The sequence below is a fragment of the Odocoileus virginianus genome, chromosome 14 (assembly GCF_023699985.2).
Source record: "Odocoileus virginianus isolate 20LAN1187 ecotype Illinois chromosome 14, Ovbor_1.2, whole genome shotgun sequence".
NCBI classification, from domain to species: domain Eukaryota; kingdom Metazoa; phylum Chordata; class Mammalia; order Artiodactyla; family Cervidae; genus Odocoileus; species Odocoileus virginianus.
The window spans coordinates 33,473,023-33,496,266 of record NC_069687.1 but is presented as its reverse complement, the minus strand read 5'-3'; the positions used below and the strand labels follow the sequence as shown (position 1 = coordinate 33,496,266).

The following is a 23,244-nucleotide window of genomic DNA, read 5'->3' as shown; positions in this document are numbered from 1 at the left end:
ATCTCTTCTTTTGGTTTCCTTCTGAATAATATGAAGCTAAATGTTGTTTTGTTACTTAATTTTTATATTTTTGTGTACTGCTTACAGCAAGGGTAGTTTTTGTTCAGCACCGCTTCCCTGATTTTTCCAGATCTCACTATTTAAAGTCTGTGCTGTGCACTGTTAATGACTCATGTTTCCTAAGATTACTTTGTTCGGATTAGTGAAGTATCCAGTTAAAACTCAATGGCCTTGCCTTGTCACATCACCTTTGCCAGTTTTTATAACAGAATTTATTTTTCTTTTTTTAATAGCCTTTACCCATTAATGAAGCTAATGGAAAAATACTTTCTTATAAAGTATCGTATTCATCAGATGAGGAAACACAGTCCCTTTCTATTCCTGATCCTCAACACAAGGCAGAATTACAACTTGATAAAAATGACTACATCATCAGTGTGGTGGCAAAAAATTCTGCTGGCTTATCACCGCCTTCTGAAATAGCCAGTATGGAAATTCCCAATGGTGAGTACTTAAGGTAAAAGTAGTATATAAGCGAAGGAGAGCAAGGGGGAACATTTTGATAGTGTTGCTTGCTCTCATCACGTCAGCTTTCCTCTCATACCCTCTGCTGCTGCTAATGAGTAAGGAGGAACAGGCAGATTACTCTTAAATATTCATGGAGAGGCAGTAGCCTTCAGTATTGACTGGAAGCATCTACACTGATGGACAAAATAATTACAAAACCCAATTACTTTAACACGTAATGTTGTAGAGTTATGGTGGTAGATACTACTCTTAGGAAGAAATATTTTAACAGTTTATTTACAACTGCTTTCAGACATCTCCCCAAGACCATGACAGTTGACACATCAGCTAGGCTATTTTTAAACAGTTAGGAAGAAATACTCATTTTAAATGACAGCTTCATTGATAAGACAATTCTTTATTAATAGGAATCCTTTACTGATAAAAATTTTTTCTTAAAGTCTAAATTGCATCTTCAGTTATAAGCTTTAGAAAAGAATTTTGATGTAATTTTAAAATTCCTCAGTGCCCCCTTTAAATTTGATGAGTTAGAGTGACTGTCAGTTTTCATTCCAATCCCAGAGAAAGGCAATGCCAAAGAATGCTCAAACTACCACACAGTTGCACTCATCTCACACACTAGCAAAGTAATGCTCAAACTTCTTCAGCAATACATGAACTGTGAACTTCCAGATGTTGAAGCTGGATTTAGAAAAGGCAGAGGAACCAGAGATCAAATTGCCAACATCTGCTGGATCATCAAAAAAGCAAGAGAGTTCCAGAAAGACATCTACTACTGCTTTATTGACTATGCCAAAGCCTTTGATTGTGTGGATCACAACAAACTGGAGAATTCAAGAGATGGGAATACCAGACCACCTGACCTGCCTCCTGAGAAATCTGTATGCAGGTCAAGAAGTAACAGTTAGAACTGGACATGGAATAACAGACTGGTTCCAGATTGGAAAAGGAGTACATCAAGGCTGTATATTGTCACCCTGCTTATTTAACTTATACGCAGAGTACATCATGAGAAACGCTGGGCTGGATGAAGCACAAGCTGGAATCAAGATTGCTGGGAGAAATGTCAATAACTTCAGATATGCAGATAACACCACCCTTATGACAGAAAGCAAAAAAGAACTAAAGAGCCTTCTTGATGAAAGTGAAAGAGGAGAGTGAAAAAGTTGGCTTAAAACTCAAGATTCAGAAAACTAGGATAATGGCATCTGGTTCCATCATTTCATGGCAAATGGAGAAACAGTGGAAACAGTGGCAGACTTTATTTTTGGGGGCTCCAAAATCACTGCAGATGGTGACTGCAGCCATGAAATTAAAAGACACTTGCTCCTTGGAAGAAAAACTGTGACCAACCTAGACAGCGTATTAAAAAACAGAGATATTACTTTGCCAACAAAGGTCCGTCTGGTCAAAGCTATGGTTTTTCCAGTAATCATGTATGGATGTGAGAGTTGGACTATAAAGAAAGCTGAGCACCGAAGAATTGATGCTTTTGAACTGTGGTGTTGGAGAAATCTCTTGAGAGTCCCTTGGACTGCAAGGAGATCCAGCCAGTCCATCCTAAAGGAAATCAGTACTGAATATTCGTTGGAAGGACTGATGCTGAAGCTGAAACTCCAGCAAACTTTGGCCACCTGATGCAAAGGGCTGACTCATTGGAAAAGACCCTGATGCTGGGAAAGATTGAGGGTAGGAGGAGGAGGGGAAGATGAGATGGTTGGATGGCATCGCTGACTCAGTGGACATGAGTTTGAGTAAACTTGGAGTTGGTGATGGACATGGAAACCTGGTGTGCTGCAGTCCATGGGGTCGAAGAGAGTCAGACATGACTGAGCAACTGAACTGAACAGTGACTGTCCGTTCTGCCTCAGCTGCCTTGACAGCTTTTTAAGTCACAAGTTCTCCCGGCTACTCCTGCCTCCTCGCCCAGTTAGCGCCTCTTCTGAGTCATTCCTGATCGCCCCCCTTGCTGCCCCGCCCTAGTATGGGGTCATGTTTCTATGATCACCCACTCCTGAAGGAAGAAAAATTGGCCCAGTTTGGGTCCTCAGGACCTTTTCAGTACTTGTTTGAGGGCACTGGGCAGTGTCTGACTGCTTGTTACGTAACCGTTCCTTTAATCCAGTCAGTTGTGGACACATTAGGAGGAAGAAATAGGGACACACAGTATGTTTCAAGACAGCAGCCAGAGCCCAGGTAGGAGCGCTTGCTAGAGAGGAGAGGTCTGCAGGCGGTGCTGTGGAGGCAGAAACAAGACAAGGGAAAGATGTATGAACGCCCGTGGCAAGATAAGCTGCCGATTTAGGTTGGGTATTTCATGGCTCTCACAATAATAGGCAATGCCTATGTTATCTTTTAATTTAGGAGCTATATTCCTACCTTTTCTGTGTGTCTCTCGGGAGTAATTTACAGAACTAACAATGGTCTGGCCATCAGCTTTCAGAAAGTTACTGCAACTCAGAACAAATCATGGTTCCTAAAGGATTTCCCCAGTTTGAAGCCCTACTATAACCTCAGTGCAGGCTGACGGTGTGGATTCTTTTGTCACATTGAGCCAAGAAGCTGTTGTATCCAGAGTCCTGTATTCCAAGCCGAATTGTTGTCTTGTGTCCAGTAATAGTTGCTTATGAATGCAAATTTTGTTCAAAAAAACCTTCCCATGGCTTTTTACTGAAATATGCATCAGTTAGAGAAATTACTTCTTTCCCCTGTTTCTCTGGAAAATTTCCCTCTTGGCCATGCTGTCCTAACCCACACTAATTACTTGCTGCCAACCTTGGGCCTCCCTTATCACTGAGGCTGAGATCTGGCAGGTGGGGAAGTCAGACCTCACCATGGCCCCCAGTGCCCTCTGTCAGCCTCTGCACCTGCTGCATCCGTACTGTGCTCTGCCCACACTGGCCATCCCATCCCGTAGCTTTTCTCCCTGCCCTGTCTCCAGCATCCCTTCCGCCCACCCGTGGGACCGCAGTCTCCCTTGAAGGGGAGCGAGGGGCTGGCACACCAGTTCATTCACCCACTGCATGGGGTTGTGCTCCTGCTTGGCGTGGTCTGTGCCCAGAGTGGAGCTGCAGGCGCGGGCCCCCGTCTGCTCTTGTGGAGCTCACATCCATAGTGGACGATGAGAGAGGAGATTCTGACCACCCATGCCTGCTCTTCTCCAGCCTCCCATCCCTCTGCTGCTGTGCCGTGACCCTCTAGTGCTCATTCCCTCTGCCCCATTCATCACGGCTCTTGAGCTTCATGTCCCGGCCCAGCTATGTCACTACCTGATCCTTGGTTCTTTTTTGTTTTGTTTTGTTTTGTTTTTCCAGCTGCAGAGTTGATCTGTATGACCAAGTAATTGCCATAGAGCAGCATTTCTAAACTTGGCTGAAGGTTTATCTAGTTTAGCACCATTTTGCAGTGTATGTACAATGAAATGATTTGTGTAACTCTGGCTCATTTTCGTGAGGCTTACCTTAAAACATTATTTTTAACACTAGTAAAAATCCTTCTTTCTTGAAGATGATCTCAAAATAGAGCAGGCTGTTGGAATGGGAAATAGGATCCTTCTCACTTGGAATTACAACCCCAACATGACCTGCGACTATGTAATTAAGTGGTGTAACTCATCTCAGTCTGAACCCTGCCTCATGGACTGGAAAAGAGTCCCTTCAAACAGCACTGAAACTGTAATAGAATCTGGTAGGTGTCTCTCAGAGTTCTTTAAAGATATTTTTTAAATTTACTTTTTATTGGGGTGACATTTGTTTATAATATCATGCAAGTTTCATGTGTACACCATTAAGTTTCTATTTCTGTATACACTACAGCTGCTAATCACCAAAAAAAATTTTTTTTTTTAAAGAGCAACACAGAGTGACTGGTTGCAGTGCAGTGACTGTTCCCCCTCACCACTGGGCTGGATATGGATTGGTTTAACTTTTTTGGAAAGCAGTTTGTGGCAATATGTGTGTGAAACAGTTCATAGACTTTGATCTTGTCGTTACTTGTCTAGGAATGTATTCTAAGAAAAATAAAATCCAAGAGCAGCACAGATGTACATCTAAGAATGTTCAGCACAGCACTGTTTATAATGACCTCACTCGCCATCACTTTTGCCCCTGTTTGCCCACAAGCCAGATTGCTGAGCACAAAGGACCTGCACCCATTACCACCTCCCCTGACCTAGGTCAGGGGTGCATTGAGGGCCGGGGTGGAGCTCAGGAGCTGCAAGCCTAAGATGATGCAGCCAAGCAGGGTGTGCAGTTAGCTGCAGGCTGAGCCAGCCTTGTCCTCGGGAACTCTAGCCTCTGCACTGTCACTGTTCCTTCAGTGTGCCTCTGCCTGTGGGAACTGTGGAACCTCTTGGTAGTGAAGCTTCTGACGTCACCTCCTCCCCCGCCCCGTCTCCCTCACGTGTGAGTGAATGAAGTTCAGGAGAGCGAGCAGCTGCTGAGCCTTCGCTCCCAGCAATCACGTTCTGCTCGTTTACTCTGTTCACTGTCAAGATGGTCAGGGTGAGCCCCACGCATTGGATTCCTATATGGAGCTTCAGATTTTCTTTTCCAGTTCTACTTGGAACACAGCCAGATTCTTTCATGTGCATAACTGGCCAGGGCCTCAGTGGTTGCCTTTCTTTTTCTTTGCCGAGTGCGCCGTCCCTCACCAGAGAAGTGCAGCCCAACCTTACACAGCCATAGTGTGCTCTGTATAAATTATGACCCCCTCTTCCCTCCTTTCTCACTTTGGCCTTAAGAATGATCAGAATGGACTGGGGCAGGGTGGAATGATGCAGAGAGGTGAGAAATGTCTCTTTAGTTGGAATATCTGGGATATAAGATGAAGTTGAAACCTGTAGGATGAGAAGGAGGACCTTTGATGTAGAGGCCCCACATAGCATCTTTCTGTTAGCCCTTCACATCTGTCCTGCCAGCTGCTCCAGGCCAGGGGTCTTGTTACATCCACCCTGCTTTGCATTGTATTGAGGACACATTTGAAAGTGATTAACTTGGATCGAAGTTAAAATGCTTTTCTTGTATGTCTTGTGGAGTTAATAGCACTAAATGCTGATGCTGTAAAGAGGATTAGACTCTTAAGTCCCATTTCCTTTAACCCCGAGGTGTTGTGTAGAGTGGAAATTTCAGTATCTGCTTCTTGGAACAAGGGAAGAGCAATGGGTTCTTTCCAACCCACAAATAACCCTAGTCAGAGAAGGGCTTTTCAGAGGTGTGATACACCTGGGACCGTTTCAAAAACTGACCCAGGACCAAATCTAGGAAGAAGTTGTCATTGCTTAATTTGAAGGAACAAAATGAGAACCTTGATTACAATTTTTTCCCCTTCAAGCTGATGTCATGTTATAACACTAAACTTTTCAGATGTGAATTTAATTTTTGTCAAGTCAGTTTTCACTCTGAATGTTTACTAGTTTTGGAAATGCAAATGTATTTTCTGTAACCTTTGTAAAATTAGCTTTGGAAATTTCAAAGTGAGTTATTATCAGTTTGATATTTCTAAAATAGATATTCATAGTCATATGTACTTAGGAGTTTACTGATTATGTTCATCCTGTAGATCAATTTCGACCAGGTGTAAGATATAATTTTTCGGTGTATGGGTGCAGAAATCAAGGATATCAATTATTACGTTCTATAATTGGATATGTAGAAGAATTGGGTAAGTTAAATGGGTAAGTTTTCTTAGAGTTGAAGATAACATGAGAAATTATAAGTAGACATCAATTTTAATATTGAATTCTAAAAATAGATTGAATTGAGATGTTCATTAGTTCAAGGAAGAAAAATAAGGTATATGATAACTAAAATTATTTATAATTACTTATTCTTACTTCATTTGTTTAATGTTTACATCTCACAGTTTTACTTTTGTCATAGAGAAAACTAAATCTTATTTTGGATGTCAAAAAGACTTAACTATGTACTTTTACAAATTTTAAAAACTGTTTATTTAGGACTATTACTAAAAAGGGGAAATAGAAATGGTCTGTTGGAGTAGCCACTTAAAGATTTTGCATAGGTTTTGCAAACGCCCCCAGATATGTTTTATACCTGAAAGTTGTAAGGTCTATCTTTGTATCTTCATAGTAAAAGTGCTGTGATAATATATGTGAAAGTTTATGATTAAATAAAGAGTAATGTTCTAATTCCAGGTTCAGCTATTTTTGAGGCTAAAAATCTCATTAAACCTTAATGTCTTGCTCTGTATTAGTAAATACTCCTTTAAGTGTGGGCTGCTTTTCTTTTACAGCTCCAGCTGTTGCTCCAAATTTTACTGTTGAGGATACATCTGCAGATTCTATATTAGTGAAATGGGAAGAAATTCCTGTGGAAGAGCTTAGAGGATTTTTAAGAGGATATTTGTTTTACTTTGAAAAAGGAGAGAGAGACACATCTAAGATAATGGGTTTGGAATCAGGTGAGTAAATTACTGGAATAAATATATACTGTTTCTTAGAAGTTCTATATTAATTACAAAAAAACAAAAAGAAGGAAGAAAGGGTAAAAGAAAATACTCCTGAATAGTTTAAACTGGTCTCCAAAACTCTGAACAATAAGGAAGTGAAAAAGAAGTCATTTGATGAATATGAGATTTTCAAGTTTTAGTATGTGATAAATGGCATGTGTCTTTAAGAAATCATTCAAATCATTTATTCTGAGGCCTTTGATTATGATCCCCACAGGACAGAGTACATCTCTTACTAATCTTGCATGGTGCATAACAAAGCATCCTATGAAGGTTACCTTAAGAAAAAAAAGTCTTCCTGCATTTATGCTGATGGAGGTGAAAACTCAGGAACCTAAAGAATGGCTTCAAAGCCTCCTTTTATTTGACAAAGAGCTATCCCCACAGTTAGCCAAGACCTTAATGAGCTGGGAAACTTAATTGACTTGATAGAGCATGTGTGTGTCCCTTAAATCTTAAAAACTTAGAGTCAGTCTTGACAATTGGTAAGTGTATGCCCAGAGACCTTTGAGAATCCTCAGATTTACGAATACAGAAATGTTTATGCAGACTTTTGGCTTTAAACCCTCAATGACAGTTCTGTTCAAAGTCAGATGCTTCTTATTTATGACTGAATAACACAAGCATGTATCATCTCTTCAGTTTGAGAGCTTTTGTTTTCCTTAATGACCTTTTCTTGGAAAGAAACCATTTTATTTGTTTAACGACTAACTGACAAGTAGAGAGCAAACAGTGCCAGTGGGAGATGCTGCCCACCTGGGATTAGTTTAATCACCTCTGGAGAACAGCTGCATAAGCGTGTGCCTCCCCCAGATCATGGGGTTCTGCATTTTCTGAACCTTCAGAGCTGAGGCAAACCCTAGCTATCAGATTCTGCAAAAATCCAGAAAAAAGAGTGCTCAGTCATGTCCAACTCTTTTTGATCCCATGGACTGTAGCCCACCAGGCTCCTCTGTCCATGGGATTCTCTAGGCAAGAATACTGGAGTGGGTTGCCATTCCCTTCTCCAGGGGATCTTCCCAACCCAGGGATTGAACCTGGGTCTCCTGCAATGCAGGTGATTCTTTACCATCTGAGCCACCAGGGAAGCCCAGACATTATACCAGCAGTTGCTCAGAAATTTTGCACTTGAACCTCAGGTTCTCAGAAATTTTGCACTTGAATCAGTTAAAATTATAGTATGTAGACTTCTAGTTAGAGTGGATTGGACCCTAAAATTAGAGTAAAACAGAGGAAAAAACAAAAAACCCATAAAGCCAATAAAGACAGAATCTGAGAGGCAAAAAAGAGGATATAGAAACATTAGTACATGGAAGTGGGCCGAGTGAACTAGAGGAGTGGATGGTGGGACAGTCTAGGTGGACAGTTGCACGGGCATCAGTTAGAAGTAGTTTGGTTTGTCCTGCAGGCCAGCAGTGGAGGCCAGTGGTTAGGATGAATCTGGGCTGAACAGCGGGAGTTGACTGAAGGCGTGTAAGCATCAGTTAGAACCCCCAAGTCCTACAGAGTGTCATGTAGCTCACGTGAGTGCCCTCTCCCCTGAACGAGAACAGATTTATTCCGAACCAGAGAGCCTCCAGGCAGGGGACACCACAGCAGACAGTGTGACCTTCCTTCTTCCTCCTTTCCACATGGTTAATAGGTCTTCAGCTAGGCATGTTTCCCAAACAAGAGGTGAGAGGATTAAATGGTTCCTGAGAAAAGACATAAAACATGCTGAAATTCAGGGTACTACCCCAATGAAAAGTCAGGAACCCAGCTGGTCATTTCCTGTCAGGAACAGGCGTGAAGCCCACCCACCAGCAAACCCCACCTGTGCACACCAGGCTTCCAGTGAGCCTTTTAGTGGCTCACTCTCAAACATGAGGAGTAGCCAGGGATAACCAGATGATTGAGAAAACTTCTAACCTGTAAGACAGACCAGGAGAAATCAGAGGGAACAAATGTTATGTGGGAAAGCAGAGAAATAAAAAAAATAAAAAACTATTCTTGGATAGTTGAGGTACAACTATTTACTGAAAAGACATGATGTTATAAAAAGGAACAAACAGAAGACAGTTATGAATTCCTCAGAATTAAAACTGCAATCAAGGAAATTTTTAAGGAATTAAATAAAAGTAGAAATATTAAAAGGAAAATGGGGAAATTCTTCTGAAAATGAGACAGAGGCAAAAGAGACTTGGAGGTAAAAGAAAGTTGCAGCTTGAGTCAAAGACCTACCCTGTCCTCCTTCATAAGAGTTCTGTAAAGAGAGAAGAGTGGAATGAAGGGAAGGAAACGATCAAAGAAATAGCACAAGAAAATTTCCCAAAACCAAAAGACCTCAGTGTATGCAGTAAAAGGTGCCATTAAATACACCAGTAAAATAGAGAAATAGATCTATGCTGAATATGTCATGGTGAATTTTCAGAGCACCTAATATATAAAGAAAAAGTCCTAGAAACAAAGAAAAGCAGTTATAGTGCCCAGATCAGGAATAAGAATGGCAGTTCTCAACAACATACCGGATACTAGAAGATATTACGGCTAAAATACTGAATAAAAAATTGTTTTCAACCTAAAATAATACTGTACTCAAGCCAATTTATCTACAAATACAGTAGTATCAATGCTACTTGTGTGAGAATAGAAGACATTTTTAGATAGGCAAGGCTGCACATATTACTTCCCACAGGTGTCCCTTCTCCAGAAGCTACTAGAAGAGTGAGCCTCAATACAAGGAAATAAGTGGGGCAGTGAGTCCTGGGACAAGGGCCCCCAGAAGGCTTTCAGTCCAGAAGAGACACCCTGGGAAGCAACCTGACAAAAGAGCGGGCAGGGGCTAGGGGAGGTCACAGCACTGGGATTTAGTTGTGTTGGATCACATGGAAAATCACGTTGAATATTCATTGAAGGATGTGGGAAGAATCAGTAACTGGTACATCAGACAAATAAGGAAGAAAGGCAGTTAAAACAACAGAAAAATAAGAAAGGAAACATCATATCAAGCAGTTTGTCTTAGCAATAATTCAATTTATATAATCATGATAATATAAACACTGAATTTACCAAATTTTTTTAATGTTTTTCTGCCAGTGATGTGGAGTTGAGGGGAGAAGGGGTAGTGGTTATGTGTCAGAGCTAATGTCTAAAATTTTAAAGTCAAGCACTACCAATCTAGGTTTCCCTGGTGGTTCAGTCAGTAAAGAAGATGCCTGCGGTGCAGGAGACTGCCTTGCAGTACAGTAGACCCAGGTTCAATCCCTGGGTCAGAAAGATTCCCTGGAGAAGGAAATGGCAATCCACTCCAGTGTTCTTGCCTGGGAAATCTCATAGACAGAGGAGTCTCATGGGCTATAGTCCATGGGATTGCAAGAGTCAGACATGATGTAGTGACTAAACTACCACCAATCTAAGTTTATTTCAAAAATGGAAGTGAATACCCACAGAACCTGATAACTTGATTTTGAAGTGATTGGCTGGGGGGAGGGAGATGCAGGCAGGCAACTGCTGCTTTTTATTAGCCATATAGTGTAATTGAGTTTTTAAGCTATTAAACTGCATTATTTTGGTTAAAATTTAAAAAAACAATAGTTTAAACAGTTCTTCTCATTTCCTTTTAAAAGAATTCCAAGGCGTCCTCACAGGTGTCTTTCTTGAGACCTTGGTTTCCTGAGTAATTTGGAGTGATCTCCATTGATTCGTGCTCCCGCTCCCTTGAGTTTCTCACTTGACTCACAGACAGATGGTCAGCTCAGGTGACAGTGTCCCACTGCCCCCGTGGGTTTGGGTTGCAGTGGGTTTTCATACTCTTAGTAACAGAAAGAAAAGAGACTTTTATTGATTGCCTGCTGTATGCCAGGCATTATTCTAGAGAATGTGCATAGAAATTTCTGAGAGCTTCAAAACAGCTCTGAGAGCTAAGTCATGGTACAGGATTTCACAGTTAGAGAAACTCAGGTTCAGAGTGGTTCAAGTAATAGGTCCAGATAACCCAGCTACTAACTGGTGGAGGCGGAATTGAACATGGTGCTGACTGGCACTACAGGCCGTGGCCCTGGAGGCGACTAGCACTCAGACTCACTTAAAAACGATATGTGACAGGTGTGAGGAACCAGGTGTTTAAAAGTAGTACAGAGATCAGTAATAATCTTCTTCACTTGAAAAACAGGTCGTTTTGACATAAAGGTTAAGAATATTACTGACATATCCCAGAAGACACTGAGGATTGCTGATCTGCAAGGTAAAACCAGCTACCACCTGGTCTTGCGAGCCTACACGGGCGCAGGAATGGGCCCAGAGCGGAGCATGTTTGTGGTGACAAAGGAAAATTGTGAGTTAAACGTTGTGACTGAGTTGCCTTCCATACTCAAGTGCATTGGGTTTCTAGTGATTTTTGTTTATATAGAAAACCCCCCTTCTTTAAATTTCACATTTTGTTACACTTTTAAAGTAGGTGGAGCTCAGGCCTGTGTTGAAAGGCCTGAAATGACTTCATATTTATTCTTACCAATTATCTGAACCTGTTGTTTACTGCATACTTGAGAAATTAAGGGATTGGGGATATATCTGAAGTTTAGAGTTCTAAATGCATGTTGAACTTACGGTCAGCTGGTTTAAAATTTTTTGGCCGAAATATTCTGAGATTTTTAACATATTCAGGGAAGAATGTAAGAAACAGCCTTAAAAAAGTGTAAAGCACAACACTTATAAATTTGAGATGGAAAGTAGAGGAGATGGACTTGATTAGTTGGTCAACAGCAAAGAACTTTCATTGATCACAGGCTTGTTCTCTAGCCCTGGGTTGAAGGTCATTCATGCCTTTAAATAAAGGAGGGCCATGTGGCGATAGTTCTCACCTGGGGGTGATTTTGCCTCCTAGGGACACTTGGCATTGTATGGTGCGGTTTTGGTTGGTGCTGCTGGTATCTGGTGGTTAGAGGCTGAAGGATGCTGTTAATCTTCTTCCAGTGCCTGGAACAGCCTCTTCCCCACCAGCACATGTCAAAGAAATATCTGCCCTAAAATGTTAGGAGTGCCAAAGTTGGGAAACCCTGCTCTAAAGAATTTATGTGTTAGTATAAAAATCATTACAGTACTTTTTAAGGTTATGTTTTAATAATTTTTCAGTTTCTGTGGAGCAGTTAGGATTTTTTCTTCAAATAATCTACTGACTTAAATGTCTTATGATATGAATTTATTGAGTTCATATATGAAAATGATGATTTTAACATCTGCAATGTTCTCTTTTCAGCTGTGGGCTTGATTATTGCCATTCTCATCCCAGTGGCAGTGGCTGTCATCATTGGAGTGGTAACAAGTATCCTTTGCTATCGGAAACGAGAATGGTAATGATTTACTCTCGCTGTTTTGTTCTTAAGGGCATGATTGATTAGTTCATGTGTTGAGAGTCTGACCCAACTTGCAACTGAACAAAATAACAAGTACACCTTTTTTGGTGGAAACTAGGTAATAAATATTTATATTGGTCAGAATTAATCTTGGAGATAATATTAGACAAGAACATGGCATATTATTCACAGGTTTTAAAACTTAACAAAGGAAAAGTGTAAATTTCCCCTACTATGGACAGGAAAGTCTGGCAGGCTGCAGTCCATGAGGTCACAGATAGTTAGACATGATTGAGCATGCACAAAAGCATACTTACTAATTAAAGTAGTAGCCATTATACCAAAAAAAGAAATTTCAAGGCATAAGTATGTCAGTAGCTATATGCAGGGTTAAATGTAGTTTAATGATTGCGCTCTCACTTGTCCTGGTGATCTGTTTAGAAAATCTGGTCATTTATTTAACAAATGTGAATGGCCCTCCCATGTGAAGGGAGGTGCAGTGGTAGACTAAATAGGTATGATCCTCAGACATATAGAATAGTGGGGAGGATGGACTTGAACCCGTAGTCATTCAATAAATACATGCGGAGAAGTGTGAGTGGGTGCTGGGACCAGCACGTGAGAGAACCGTGGGGAACATGTCCCTGCGGGCAGTCGGGCTTCCCTGTGGAGGTTCCCCTGGAACAGGGGAAGAGGAGAGGATGTGCCAGGCAAAGAAAAGGAATTGGAAAGAGCTTGATCTTCTGGAGAAAGCAGTGTGTTTGGGTGCAGTGACCATGTGAGTGGTGTGAGCTGAGGTGATCGGTCTGAGGAAATTGTGCCTCGTGCTCAGCCAGCAGGCAAATGGCTGTCTTCATTTGATCCTCACTGGCCTTCAAAATGCCATCATTCATGGTAAGGAAGAGAATGTGTTCTAGCTATCCTGGCTTATAAATCAGTATAGTAACAGTTTAAAACTATAGAATACCCTGTTTGATAATCACATTCTCATTACCAAAAATGACATTTTTAAGACGATTTCAATTCAGAAAAAAAGATAAAATAAGGAGATAGATTGGAAGCATATTTTGGACATACATTGACAACATTTTTTTTCTCGTATAGGAATTTCAAACAAAATTTTTTTAAACAGCTGTAACTATGATAGGGCACTAAGCAAATTTCATTTTTGTGTTTAGTGTTTGCTTAAGATTAATAGCCTTCCTTTTTCTGATAGTCCAGGAAAAGTCTGTTTTGAGAGTAGAGAACTGAAAATGCAAATATGTTCTCTAGTAGTTAATGGTATTGAATCCAGTCTGCAGTATGAACATTTTGGTTATGTGAGTAATGCCTGTATCTTTTGACTTGATAACACAGTCAGCATCTTAATTCTTTTCTTTCCGTTTTCATAAGATATTGGAGTTCTAGAAGTAGAAGCACTGTTTGTGGTTTTTAGATAGAGAACCTCTGAATGCATTTAGATAGAGAACCACTGAAAGCTCCAGTGACCGATCACGCTGAAAATGATTTTCCCTTTTTATCTCAGGTGTTCATTAGCATATTCCTATGAAATGTCAAAATAAGCCTGATAACTTACTAACTCGTTGTCTCACTGATAATCCTATAATTATTAAATGTATTTAATCATCTTTATTTAAAGGATTAAAGAAACCTTCTATCCTGATATTCCAAATCCAGAAAATTGTAAAGCTTTACAGTTTCAAAAGAGTGTCTGTGAGGTAATCCTTTATTTTCTTACATTTACCTTTGACTTCCTTTTTTTTAGTCTTTTGTGAAAAGTTTTTAACATGCCAGTGTCATGCACAGTAAAATGTACTAAGAAAATAGCAGTGCTTGAGCATCTGCTGAACTTGTAAAATTATTAATTTAAAATTGTTTGCATGCTCTTTTTTCTTTTCACTGCTATTAAGAGCAAGGAAAATACTGTGGAAAAAAATATGTAGAAAAAAGTAGCTTTGCTCTAGTATGAGCTAAAGAATATTAGAGATGCAATTTTATAAGCATCTGTGAAAAATATATAAAATAATGCTTCTTTATGTAGGAGGAGCATTGCAGCAGCTTTTCATGGTATCTCTAATCCCTGTTTTAAAATCTGTTTCTAGGGAAACGGTGCTCTTAAAACATTGGAAATGAATCCTTGTACCCCAAATAATGTCGAGGTTCTGGAAACTCGGTCAGTGGCTCCCAAAATAGAAGACACAGAAATAATTTCTCCAGTGGCTGAGCGTCCAGAAGATAGCTCCGACGCGGAACCCGGAAACCACGTGGTTGTATCCTACTGTCCGCCCGTCATCGAGGAGGAGCTAGCCAGCTCAGGAGCAGAAGAAGGCGGGGGGGCCTCACAAGTCATTTACATTGACGTCCAGTCCATGTACCAGCCTCAGGCAAAACCAGAGGAGGAACTGGACAGTGACCCTGTAGGGGGAGCAGGCTATAAGCCACAGATGCACCTCCCCATTACTTCTACTGTAGACGATTTGGATGCAGATGATGACTTAGATAAAACTGCAGGTTACAGACCTCAGGCAAATGTAAATACTTGGAACTTGGTATCTCCAGACTCACCTAGGTCCACAGACAGCAACAGTGAGATTGTGTCTTTTGGAAGTCCATGCTCCATTAACTCCCGACAATTTTTGATTCCGCCTAAAGAGGAAGATTCTCCTAAATCGAGTGGAGGAGGATGGTCCTTTACAAACTTTTTTCAGAGCAAACCAAATGATTAAGTGTCCCCCGTCACTTCAGTCCACCATCTCAATAAGCCCCCATTGCTAGAGTTGCCACATCAGCACAGGGCACCTTGGAGGGATCCTGTGAAGTGTTGCTAGTGGGGTGGACTTCCCTCTCACAAGTTACACTAAAAAGTGTTAATGTGCTTTTCATGCAGTCTCAAAGCCAAAGTACAGTAACTCAGAAATTGGATCCACACAACTCACAATTTGGAGCTATTTGGGATTCGAGCCAAAGAATCCCACTGCTCTGCCTTCAAGAAGCTTTTCAAGAACAAGCAGTGCCAGGCCCATTCGTGCAAAACAAACCCTACAGCAGCTGTGTTCTGTTGTTCATCTGGTTTTCTCACACATATAATTTGTGGAGTTGCACGCAGATTTGCAGGCAGGGGGGTAAAATGTCAAAGTAACAGGTGATGTTACTTGCCTGACATTTGCTCCATTCTAGATGAAAACCAAGCACAGATGTGGAAACTTGACATTCTTTATCCACAGCGTTTAAGAAAATTAATATAATTTTTAATGTAGCAGCAGCTATTTAGTGTCTTGTTTGATAAAGTATGCTGATTTCTGTGCCTACTGTATAATGGTTATCAAACAGTTTTCTCAGGGGTACAAACTTGGAAAACGAGCGTGACACTGACCAGCCCAAATCAGAATCATGTCTCCTTGCTTTGGTAGGCGTTTTACATTGTTCCATTATTTTTTTAGTGTTTGTGCTAGCTTCCCTTATTAGGTTGCCCTAATATTTAAAACTAAATTTCTAAGACTATAGATTTTAAGTTTTTTTTAAAAAATTGTGTTTTTTTATGACAGTGTCAGTTTTATAAATATATGAGCAAATTCAATATTATTCATAAACACAGGATTCCAGTGACTTACTATTTGAGATGACTACTGAGCAATATCTGGCAGCATCAGCTGTCTGTATAGGTCGGATTGGCCTCAGTTCCTCCTGAGAAGACCATGCTTTGAGCCCTGGTTGCCCAGGAAGTGTGACCATCTCTGACACCTGCTAGCAGGTGTTCTTTCTCATCGCACATCTTAGCAGTTCCTTCCTCTTCATCAGTCCAAGCTAGTTGTTTCAGTCCTCAAACTTTTAATTATAAAACTATAAAATGTAATGCTTCTTAACAGGGACAGTTGCTCAAGGGCTCTTTCATATAGAATGTCATTACAGCGGATTTGAATCCATGGGCGTACCTGTATTAAAGGTGCAGCCATGGCTCTGGGAGCTGTCCAGAGTGGGGTCCTCACAGAATTCTCTGTCCACCCCCAATTGTCACAAGTGACGTCTGGAATGAGTGTGGTTCTTGGAAAAGCAGATTGCAGAGCTAAAAACTGTATCTCATATTTTCCCTGCCCTCAGGTTGTCTGTGTATTTTATCTTTTGAGAGTTAAGGCCAAAGTACTTGAAAATTTGGAAGATCTGAAGAAGTCACTATAAGTCCCTTTTTATTTATCATTCAAAATTCTGTAGTGTATGTGCACATAATGGATCAGGTTTTTTTTTCTTTTCTAGCCCATGATGTATCATTATAAAAACCATGTTGTAGAAAAAAGCCTCAACAAGGGACAAAAATCTACTTAGGTAGTACTCTGCTTTATGAATCCTGATTTTAATTGCTAGGATTCAATTAAATCCCAGAGCTTCCTGGTATATGAACATGTGGAGTGAAATACAATTAAGTATGTATACACATAGTGAAGTCAAACCACATAATAGCTCATAGATACTTTCAACAATGAAAGTTGTATCACACCAGAGCCACCTCTAGACAGTTTGCTCTGTCCTGTTATTTCTCCTGTTTGGCTCCTTCCGTTTGCTTCCACCCCAGACCCTGAGACCTGGGCTGCCTTCTCTCCCTGCAGAAGCTTGTTGTTACCACACCCTGTCTCCCCCAATTCATGCCTCTTTTCCCATCAAAACTCACCAGTCCTGTACCTCATCTCTTTAGGATAAGTGTTTAGGTCTCTAGAGTGTCTCTTTAGGCCAAGGTAGAAGTTTATTGATCTTCACTCCACTAACCTGAGATCATGGAAAAAGGCCAGAAGAGATTGTTTGATTTCCATCAAGTGTGTTGCAGCTGCTACCATCTACCTACATAACGACTCCTTTGTTCAGCTCATGGTGCATTTCACCGGGTCTCTCAAGTCCTCTCACTCCGTCCAAGGCATCATAGCTTTTTCTGTATGAAGCTTCAGAGTGCAGCTCACATCTCCCCTGCCCCTGGGGATCCGCACACAGGATCGCTGGGTTAATGAGCAGCAGAATGTCTCTCTGTTAAGTCTGGGCAGGCTCCTTGTTACTTGTGACAGGCTTAGAAGAGTGTGACTTAGGTCTGAGGTCAGAACAGATTTCTCTATCTTTCCCCTGTTGAAGACTAGCAGACCTGAGCTGCAGGTGGGAAGTGATTACCACCCAACCCCTGGGCACCTGGGGGCAGGGGGAGGGGAGGGAGCCAGAGGGAAGAAGGCACCCTCTGTCCCACATCCTGTTGTCTGTAAATGTTCAGTGCCGGGACCCTGCACGTGGGTGAGAGGTGGTCTAATAGGGCCTTGCTCTGTGCAGTCAGGTTAGCTCCTCTTCTGAGGGAGGGCTTCCCTCCAGCCCTTCCTGACTGGGAGAATGATTGGGAAACCTACCTTTCCAGCCAAAATTTCCAGTTAAAGCCCAATCATTGGTTAGAAAATTCTAAATGTCTGAAATATATCCCAGTATGTCTTGATTAGTGCCATGTAAAGGATACATTTTCACATCTCCTCCAAGCCAGCAAACCAGACTTCCATTGTGAGGAATGGAGATTCTGATGGTCATTGTGACTGCATTTGTCTTATGAGTGGCCATCTGAAATAATATTTAACATAAAAAATATTCTTGGAAGACTTAGCTAGGCTTTTGACATTAGATAGGCCTTGTAAATTGAGTATTGCATGGACTAGAATCCACATACGATTGAAGTCTTCAGTGTGCTAAACATGTCAGAGCCTGAGTTTGACATTGTGGCCCAAGTATCTGGATCGTTGGGTATTTATTGCTTCAGTGATAGAGGTGCTCCATCCCTGCAGTTTACACACAGTGGCAGCCATTCCCAGAAAAATTTAAAGGCAGACGTTTCAGCCTCATTTTCCATACCAGCATTGCTTTCACGGCTCACAGATCTGAAGGATTGCATTGAGAACATCTAGTCCTGTTGCACTCTCCGAAACTGTGGTAAAAGTCACATTCTTAAACCTTCATGCAACTTGTATTCTTGTTGGAAATTAGTCCTGTAATTTCTTAGTTGTCTTCATACTGGCCATATTTAAAGAACATCACAGTCCTTTTTTGTACTTGAATGATTAGATGTAGTTTAGTGAAGGAGGCGTGAATGTTTTCTTCCAAAAGGAATTTGGAATCAGTTTTATCATAGTTTGAAATGAAAGTGCTCCCTAACCTGTTAATATGCAGAAAACATTATCTCAAATTTTTCTACTGCTCAGGCATGTAATCTGATAAAAACCTTTTTTTTCTATTTAAGGTAATCTTTACTGTTTTCTGTTTTGAACCATGTTAATTTAAAATTTGTGTATCTTTTATAACATGCATTTCCCCCCTTATTTTGAAAGTATAAAATAGGGCATCTCAAAAGTCAAATGTGGGATCATTAGTTAATCACTACGACTAGGCACATAATGGCAATTCAGTCAGGTTTTTTACTGGCTGAGTCCCATCCCAGAATGTGTAGATTCAACAGAATTCTCCTGCAGGATGGTGCATGCCAAGATCTAGCTTGTATAGATCTGAGACCATTGGCTCACAGATTCAGATCTACTGTAGAAGTGACTCCACAGGTTGAGTGAAAACTTGGGTCTTACACAGGTATCTTATCTAATTTTAAATATTCACAGTAACTTTTATATGATGGATTAACAATGCGGGACATGTTTGTACCAACCAATTAAGTTGGTTCTAGCAAATCAACACATTGATGCATGAGTTTTACTGATTAGAATGAGCACTCATTCTCCTGATAAACTCTTAAAAGCTTTTATTTAAACTCATACTCCCTGCTAAAACAAAGTTTCATGGTACCATGGCCATTTTATTTTTTTATATCCAGAAGAAAATCTTTGACAAAAGAAAACGATTTGTGGCTAAACTTACTGGCAATGTAGCTTTTAGACATGACCTTAGAATCATTGGAAATGACTTGTTTTGAATTTGGTCTATTTATACCTCTGTGGATTATGTGCCAAGGCTATTAATATTTAAACCTCTTACTTCAATTAGGTGGTGAGATTTTTATTCTTTTTCAGTTAGTACTTTTTGTCTTTTAACTATTACATGATCATATTCATGCTGATTTTAACACAGATGAACTGTCTTTAATAGATTAGAGATTAGATTAATAGATTAGGTAATAGATTAGAGAACAATATTCTGTTAATTGAGATGTCAGATTCTGTTGTATATGGTAAAGTTTCATGGGATATGATTTGAATATATCCAAATCCTTATGATACTGGATTATGATGGAATTCTATTATTTTTAATCATGAATAGCATTTCTTTCTCCCTACATTAAGAGTGTTAATATTTTGGATTATAAATCATGTTATCAAGAGAATTTACATGTGTGAGACAAATTCTAACTGTGGGACATTTTTATGAAAATTAAAAGTAGTGTTTTTAGAGGGAAAGCCTCTGAATTTTTTTTAATATGCAAGTGCCTAGTTGAAGAAATACAGAAACAATAAATTCAAAAGCTTTTAAATAAGTAAACTGTAACTGATTGAATATTAACCAAATACAAAAAGTAATAAATATTACTCTTTGGTTGCTGAAACTGAATACCCAAAAACTTAAAAGATGGGGAAAATAATGAATGTTTAATTGATAAGGAATTAATTTTTATTACATTTATTAATGCATATATCATCTAAAATTGCCTTTGCAGTAGCCAATCAGAGCTTTAAAACAAAAAAATCTAACAATATAGACCTTACACTGCACAGAATCCAAAACTAATTTGTATACCTAATTGAATTTCACTTAAGTGTATTGAATTTCTTTATACATTTAAAATGTACTTCCCTTTAGAATTACCTCATCTTAAATAGGTAGCTTTCAGTTTCTGAACTTACTATTTTTTCCTAAGCATTCCAGTGGTATATTATGAAAGATCAAAAGATTTCTAGATGGTAATGCAATTTTATTTACAAAACATGGACAAGTTAACTGTTAGGTTTAACCTTAGCATTAGTATTTTTGTAGTTGATTATAGAAAACAATACTGAATAATTCTCATAAAAATTTTTTTCAAATCTCCCCAGTTTGATTTTCCGTACTTTTCTGCATTATTTATGATATATCCTTCAATTCCATTTTTTCCCTCCAGCATAATGTTTCAGAAAAATGTGACTGTTATGAATACAACACACAAAAAAGAAACCCGCTTCCACTCATGGTGTGGAAGGGTAGATACTCCTGGGATTGGGATTTATCCAATTATTTCCTCCAAAAGGGACAAGGCTTTTTTTTTTTTTACATTTTAATTCAGAATTGCTTGAAAAAATTTGACCTGGATAGAGAGACTTCCTCAGTTTGAGATGGTGCCACCTTAAAGTATGTCCAAAGGTAGAGTCGTTTTAAAGCACTCAGCTTTGCTCATAGGAGTGTGTTCCCTTTCCTTCTCTTTTGTTAGCCAGCTAGAAGTCAGGTCCTTACAATGCTAGACCGTCACCATTTTTTACTTTCAAAATTGCATTATAGTGAATTACTGTTTACAAAATACACATACTGTGAACAGATATAAGTTTTTGTCTTTTATAAGGTTGTTTGTAGAATGAGTGTTTTTTTAAAGGGGATGTTATATGTTAAATATTTTCAGTTTTTTATAAATACTAGTTAACTGTTTACTAATTTTTGTTTGGTCAGGTGTGTGCAAATGTAGCTGAAAGGGAGAAACTGCAAATCCAAACTGTTTGATTTCTTGAAATGTTACCACTACAGACTTTTTTTTTTAATCCTGAATGATCCGTTGCAATGTTCTGTACCTAAGATTGCGCTTAATCATGTCAGGAAACATTTAAATACACATATGCAGGAAGCAAACTATATAGATTGCAGTATATTTGTGTGTTTCAGTCTGGTTCACAGAATTTGTAGTTTAACATGGAATAAAATAACTCCACTTAAAGAGATAACAACTGAAGTATTTTCTGCCTTAATGAAAATTTGGAAATTATGTTGCTGTTAAAAGGAAAAATTTGGACACTTTAAATCATTGTATAATTTCAGAATTTAGTTTACTTTTGGGAAACATGGTCATAGCAAGAACGTAGAATTATAAGTAACCTATTACTAAGACACTTAAATATAAAACTAGTATGCTTGGCTGTTAACGCTGAAGATGTTACTTATGTCTGTTTTTAAAACATGCATGTATTTAACAATTTTATCATAGTATTGTCATGGAAAAAATAAATATATTTTCTTACACTGACAGATTTGGGCATTATTTAGGATGGGGGATGGTTTCCTCCTGTTTTAAGCACTTGGGAGAAGTGGTTTCTGCTTTGTTGTTAACACTTTTGGTTCTGTCTCAGAAATTAAAATGGCTGTGAAGCAATCACATAGGGCTATGACTAAATTTTTAATATTTTAATATATTACTATGTCATTGATAAAACCTTCTACGTATTCCACTAAATCTACATTCTATTCACTGGAGAAGTTAGCTATGAAAACAAGTAGTGGGGAGCCAGCATTATAAAACAAATAATAAATACTGGTCCTTAAAGTATGGCTTTTAATTTATTTCCTCTGACGATAACTTTCTGGAGATTCTAAAAATATATAAAAAATTTATTTTCAAGTTTTTGAATTTGGAAATACAGTCATTGATTCAGCAAAACCCCATTAATTTTGAAGTATGAAGTGATCTTAAATGGAATTTCATAATGGGGGGAAATGAAGTCTTTAGCCTTATGCTGCCTCTGCTCACCCAGAGTTAACAACTGATGTATTATGAATGGGCCTGTATTTAACCTGAAGAAACTGTTGACCAATTTTAAATTAACTGTGAAACACATGTTAGTGTTTAAGTACTAGAAGAGCTCATACATGTGGTCTGTCCTTTAGGGAGACCTCAGTGCATATCTGGTTTCCCAGATGGTAAGTTCTTGAGCCAAAATGTATAGCGTGATCAACCCCAGGAACTTTTAAAAGGGTCAAAAAGAGTGGAATGATGTCATTATTAGGGGAAAACAAAATATAGATGTATGAATAATCATTATTTTAACATATAGCATTCAGAATCACACTAAAATATTAGCTTACAAACACACTCATTACAAAGGGCCTGTGTAAGAATTAGTTTTCAACAGCCTATAAATTTTATCTGTTACCCTTCCCCCAGAGTGACTAACAGTAAAATTGAATTAAAAGTATTATTCAGTCTGTAAGAACCAGTGATGATGAAGTAACAAGAGATGTCTTGAACTGATCTGGGATTAAACCCAAGATGATTTTTAATCCCAGAGTGATTACTTTCAAGTGAAAAAAACAAAAGTTGTTAAGGATGATTGTGATAGAAACTGTTAAGTGGGAATTATGTTAAAATGAGTACAATTGCCATGTATGGGGGGCTTCCCAGGGGGCGCAGTGATAAAGAGTTCGCCTGCCAATGCAGGAGATAAAAGAGTTGCAGATTTGATTCCTGGGTCTGAAAGGTCCCCTGCAGGAGGAAATAGCGATCCGCTCCTGTATTCCTGCCTGGAGAATCCCATGGACAGAGGAGCCTGGGGGGCACAGTCCATGGGATCGCGAAGAGCCAGACACAACTGAACACACACATGTGCCCTGAATGGAGCTCAAAATCATGTCCCTAAATGTCTGAACGATGAGAAAGAATTTCAAGTCTCAGTTCAGTTCAGTTGCTCAGTCGTGTCCGACTTGCTGCCACCCCATGGACTGCAGCACGCCAGGCCTCCCTGTCCATCACCAAGTCCCGGAGTTTACTCAAACTCCTGTCCATTGAATCAGTGATGCCATCCAACCATCTCATCCTCTGTCGTCCCCTTCTCCAGCCTTCAATCTTTCCCAGCATCAGGGTCTTTTCAAATGAGTCAGTTCTTCGCATCAGGTGGCCAAAGTTTTGGGAGTTTCAGCTTCAGCATCAGTCCTTCCAATGAATATTCAGGAC

The 23,244-nt window shown here is 39.5% G+C and overlaps 1 protein-coding gene across 6 annotated transcripts in view; it reads left to right on the top strand.

Moving 5' to 3' along the window:
• Positions 1-21,543, top strand: part of LIFR (LIF receptor subunit alpha) — a 117,470-nt gene extending 95,927 nt beyond the window's left edge. For all 6 annotated transcript variants that reach the window (XM_070476602.1, XM_070476601.1, XM_020869346.2 and 3 more), the window contains 8 exons: positions 294-504; positions 4,036-4,215; positions 6,088-6,189; positions 6,781-6,948; positions 11,147-11,308; positions 12,230-12,323; positions 13,966-14,044; positions 14,429-21,543. In XM_070476602.1, the coding sequence (XP_070332703.1) occupies positions 294-504; positions 4,036-4,215; positions 6,088-6,189; positions 6,781-6,948; positions 11,147-11,308; positions 12,230-12,323; positions 13,966-14,044; positions 14,429-15,052 (1,620 nt within the window). In that variant the 3' untranslated portion in view covers positions 15,053-21,543. The remainder of the gene's footprint in view (positions 1-293; positions 505-4,035; positions 4,216-6,087; positions 6,190-6,780; positions 6,949-11,146; positions 11,309-12,229; positions 12,324-13,965; positions 14,045-14,428) is intronic.
• Positions 21,544-23,244: the final 1,701 nt, after the last annotated feature.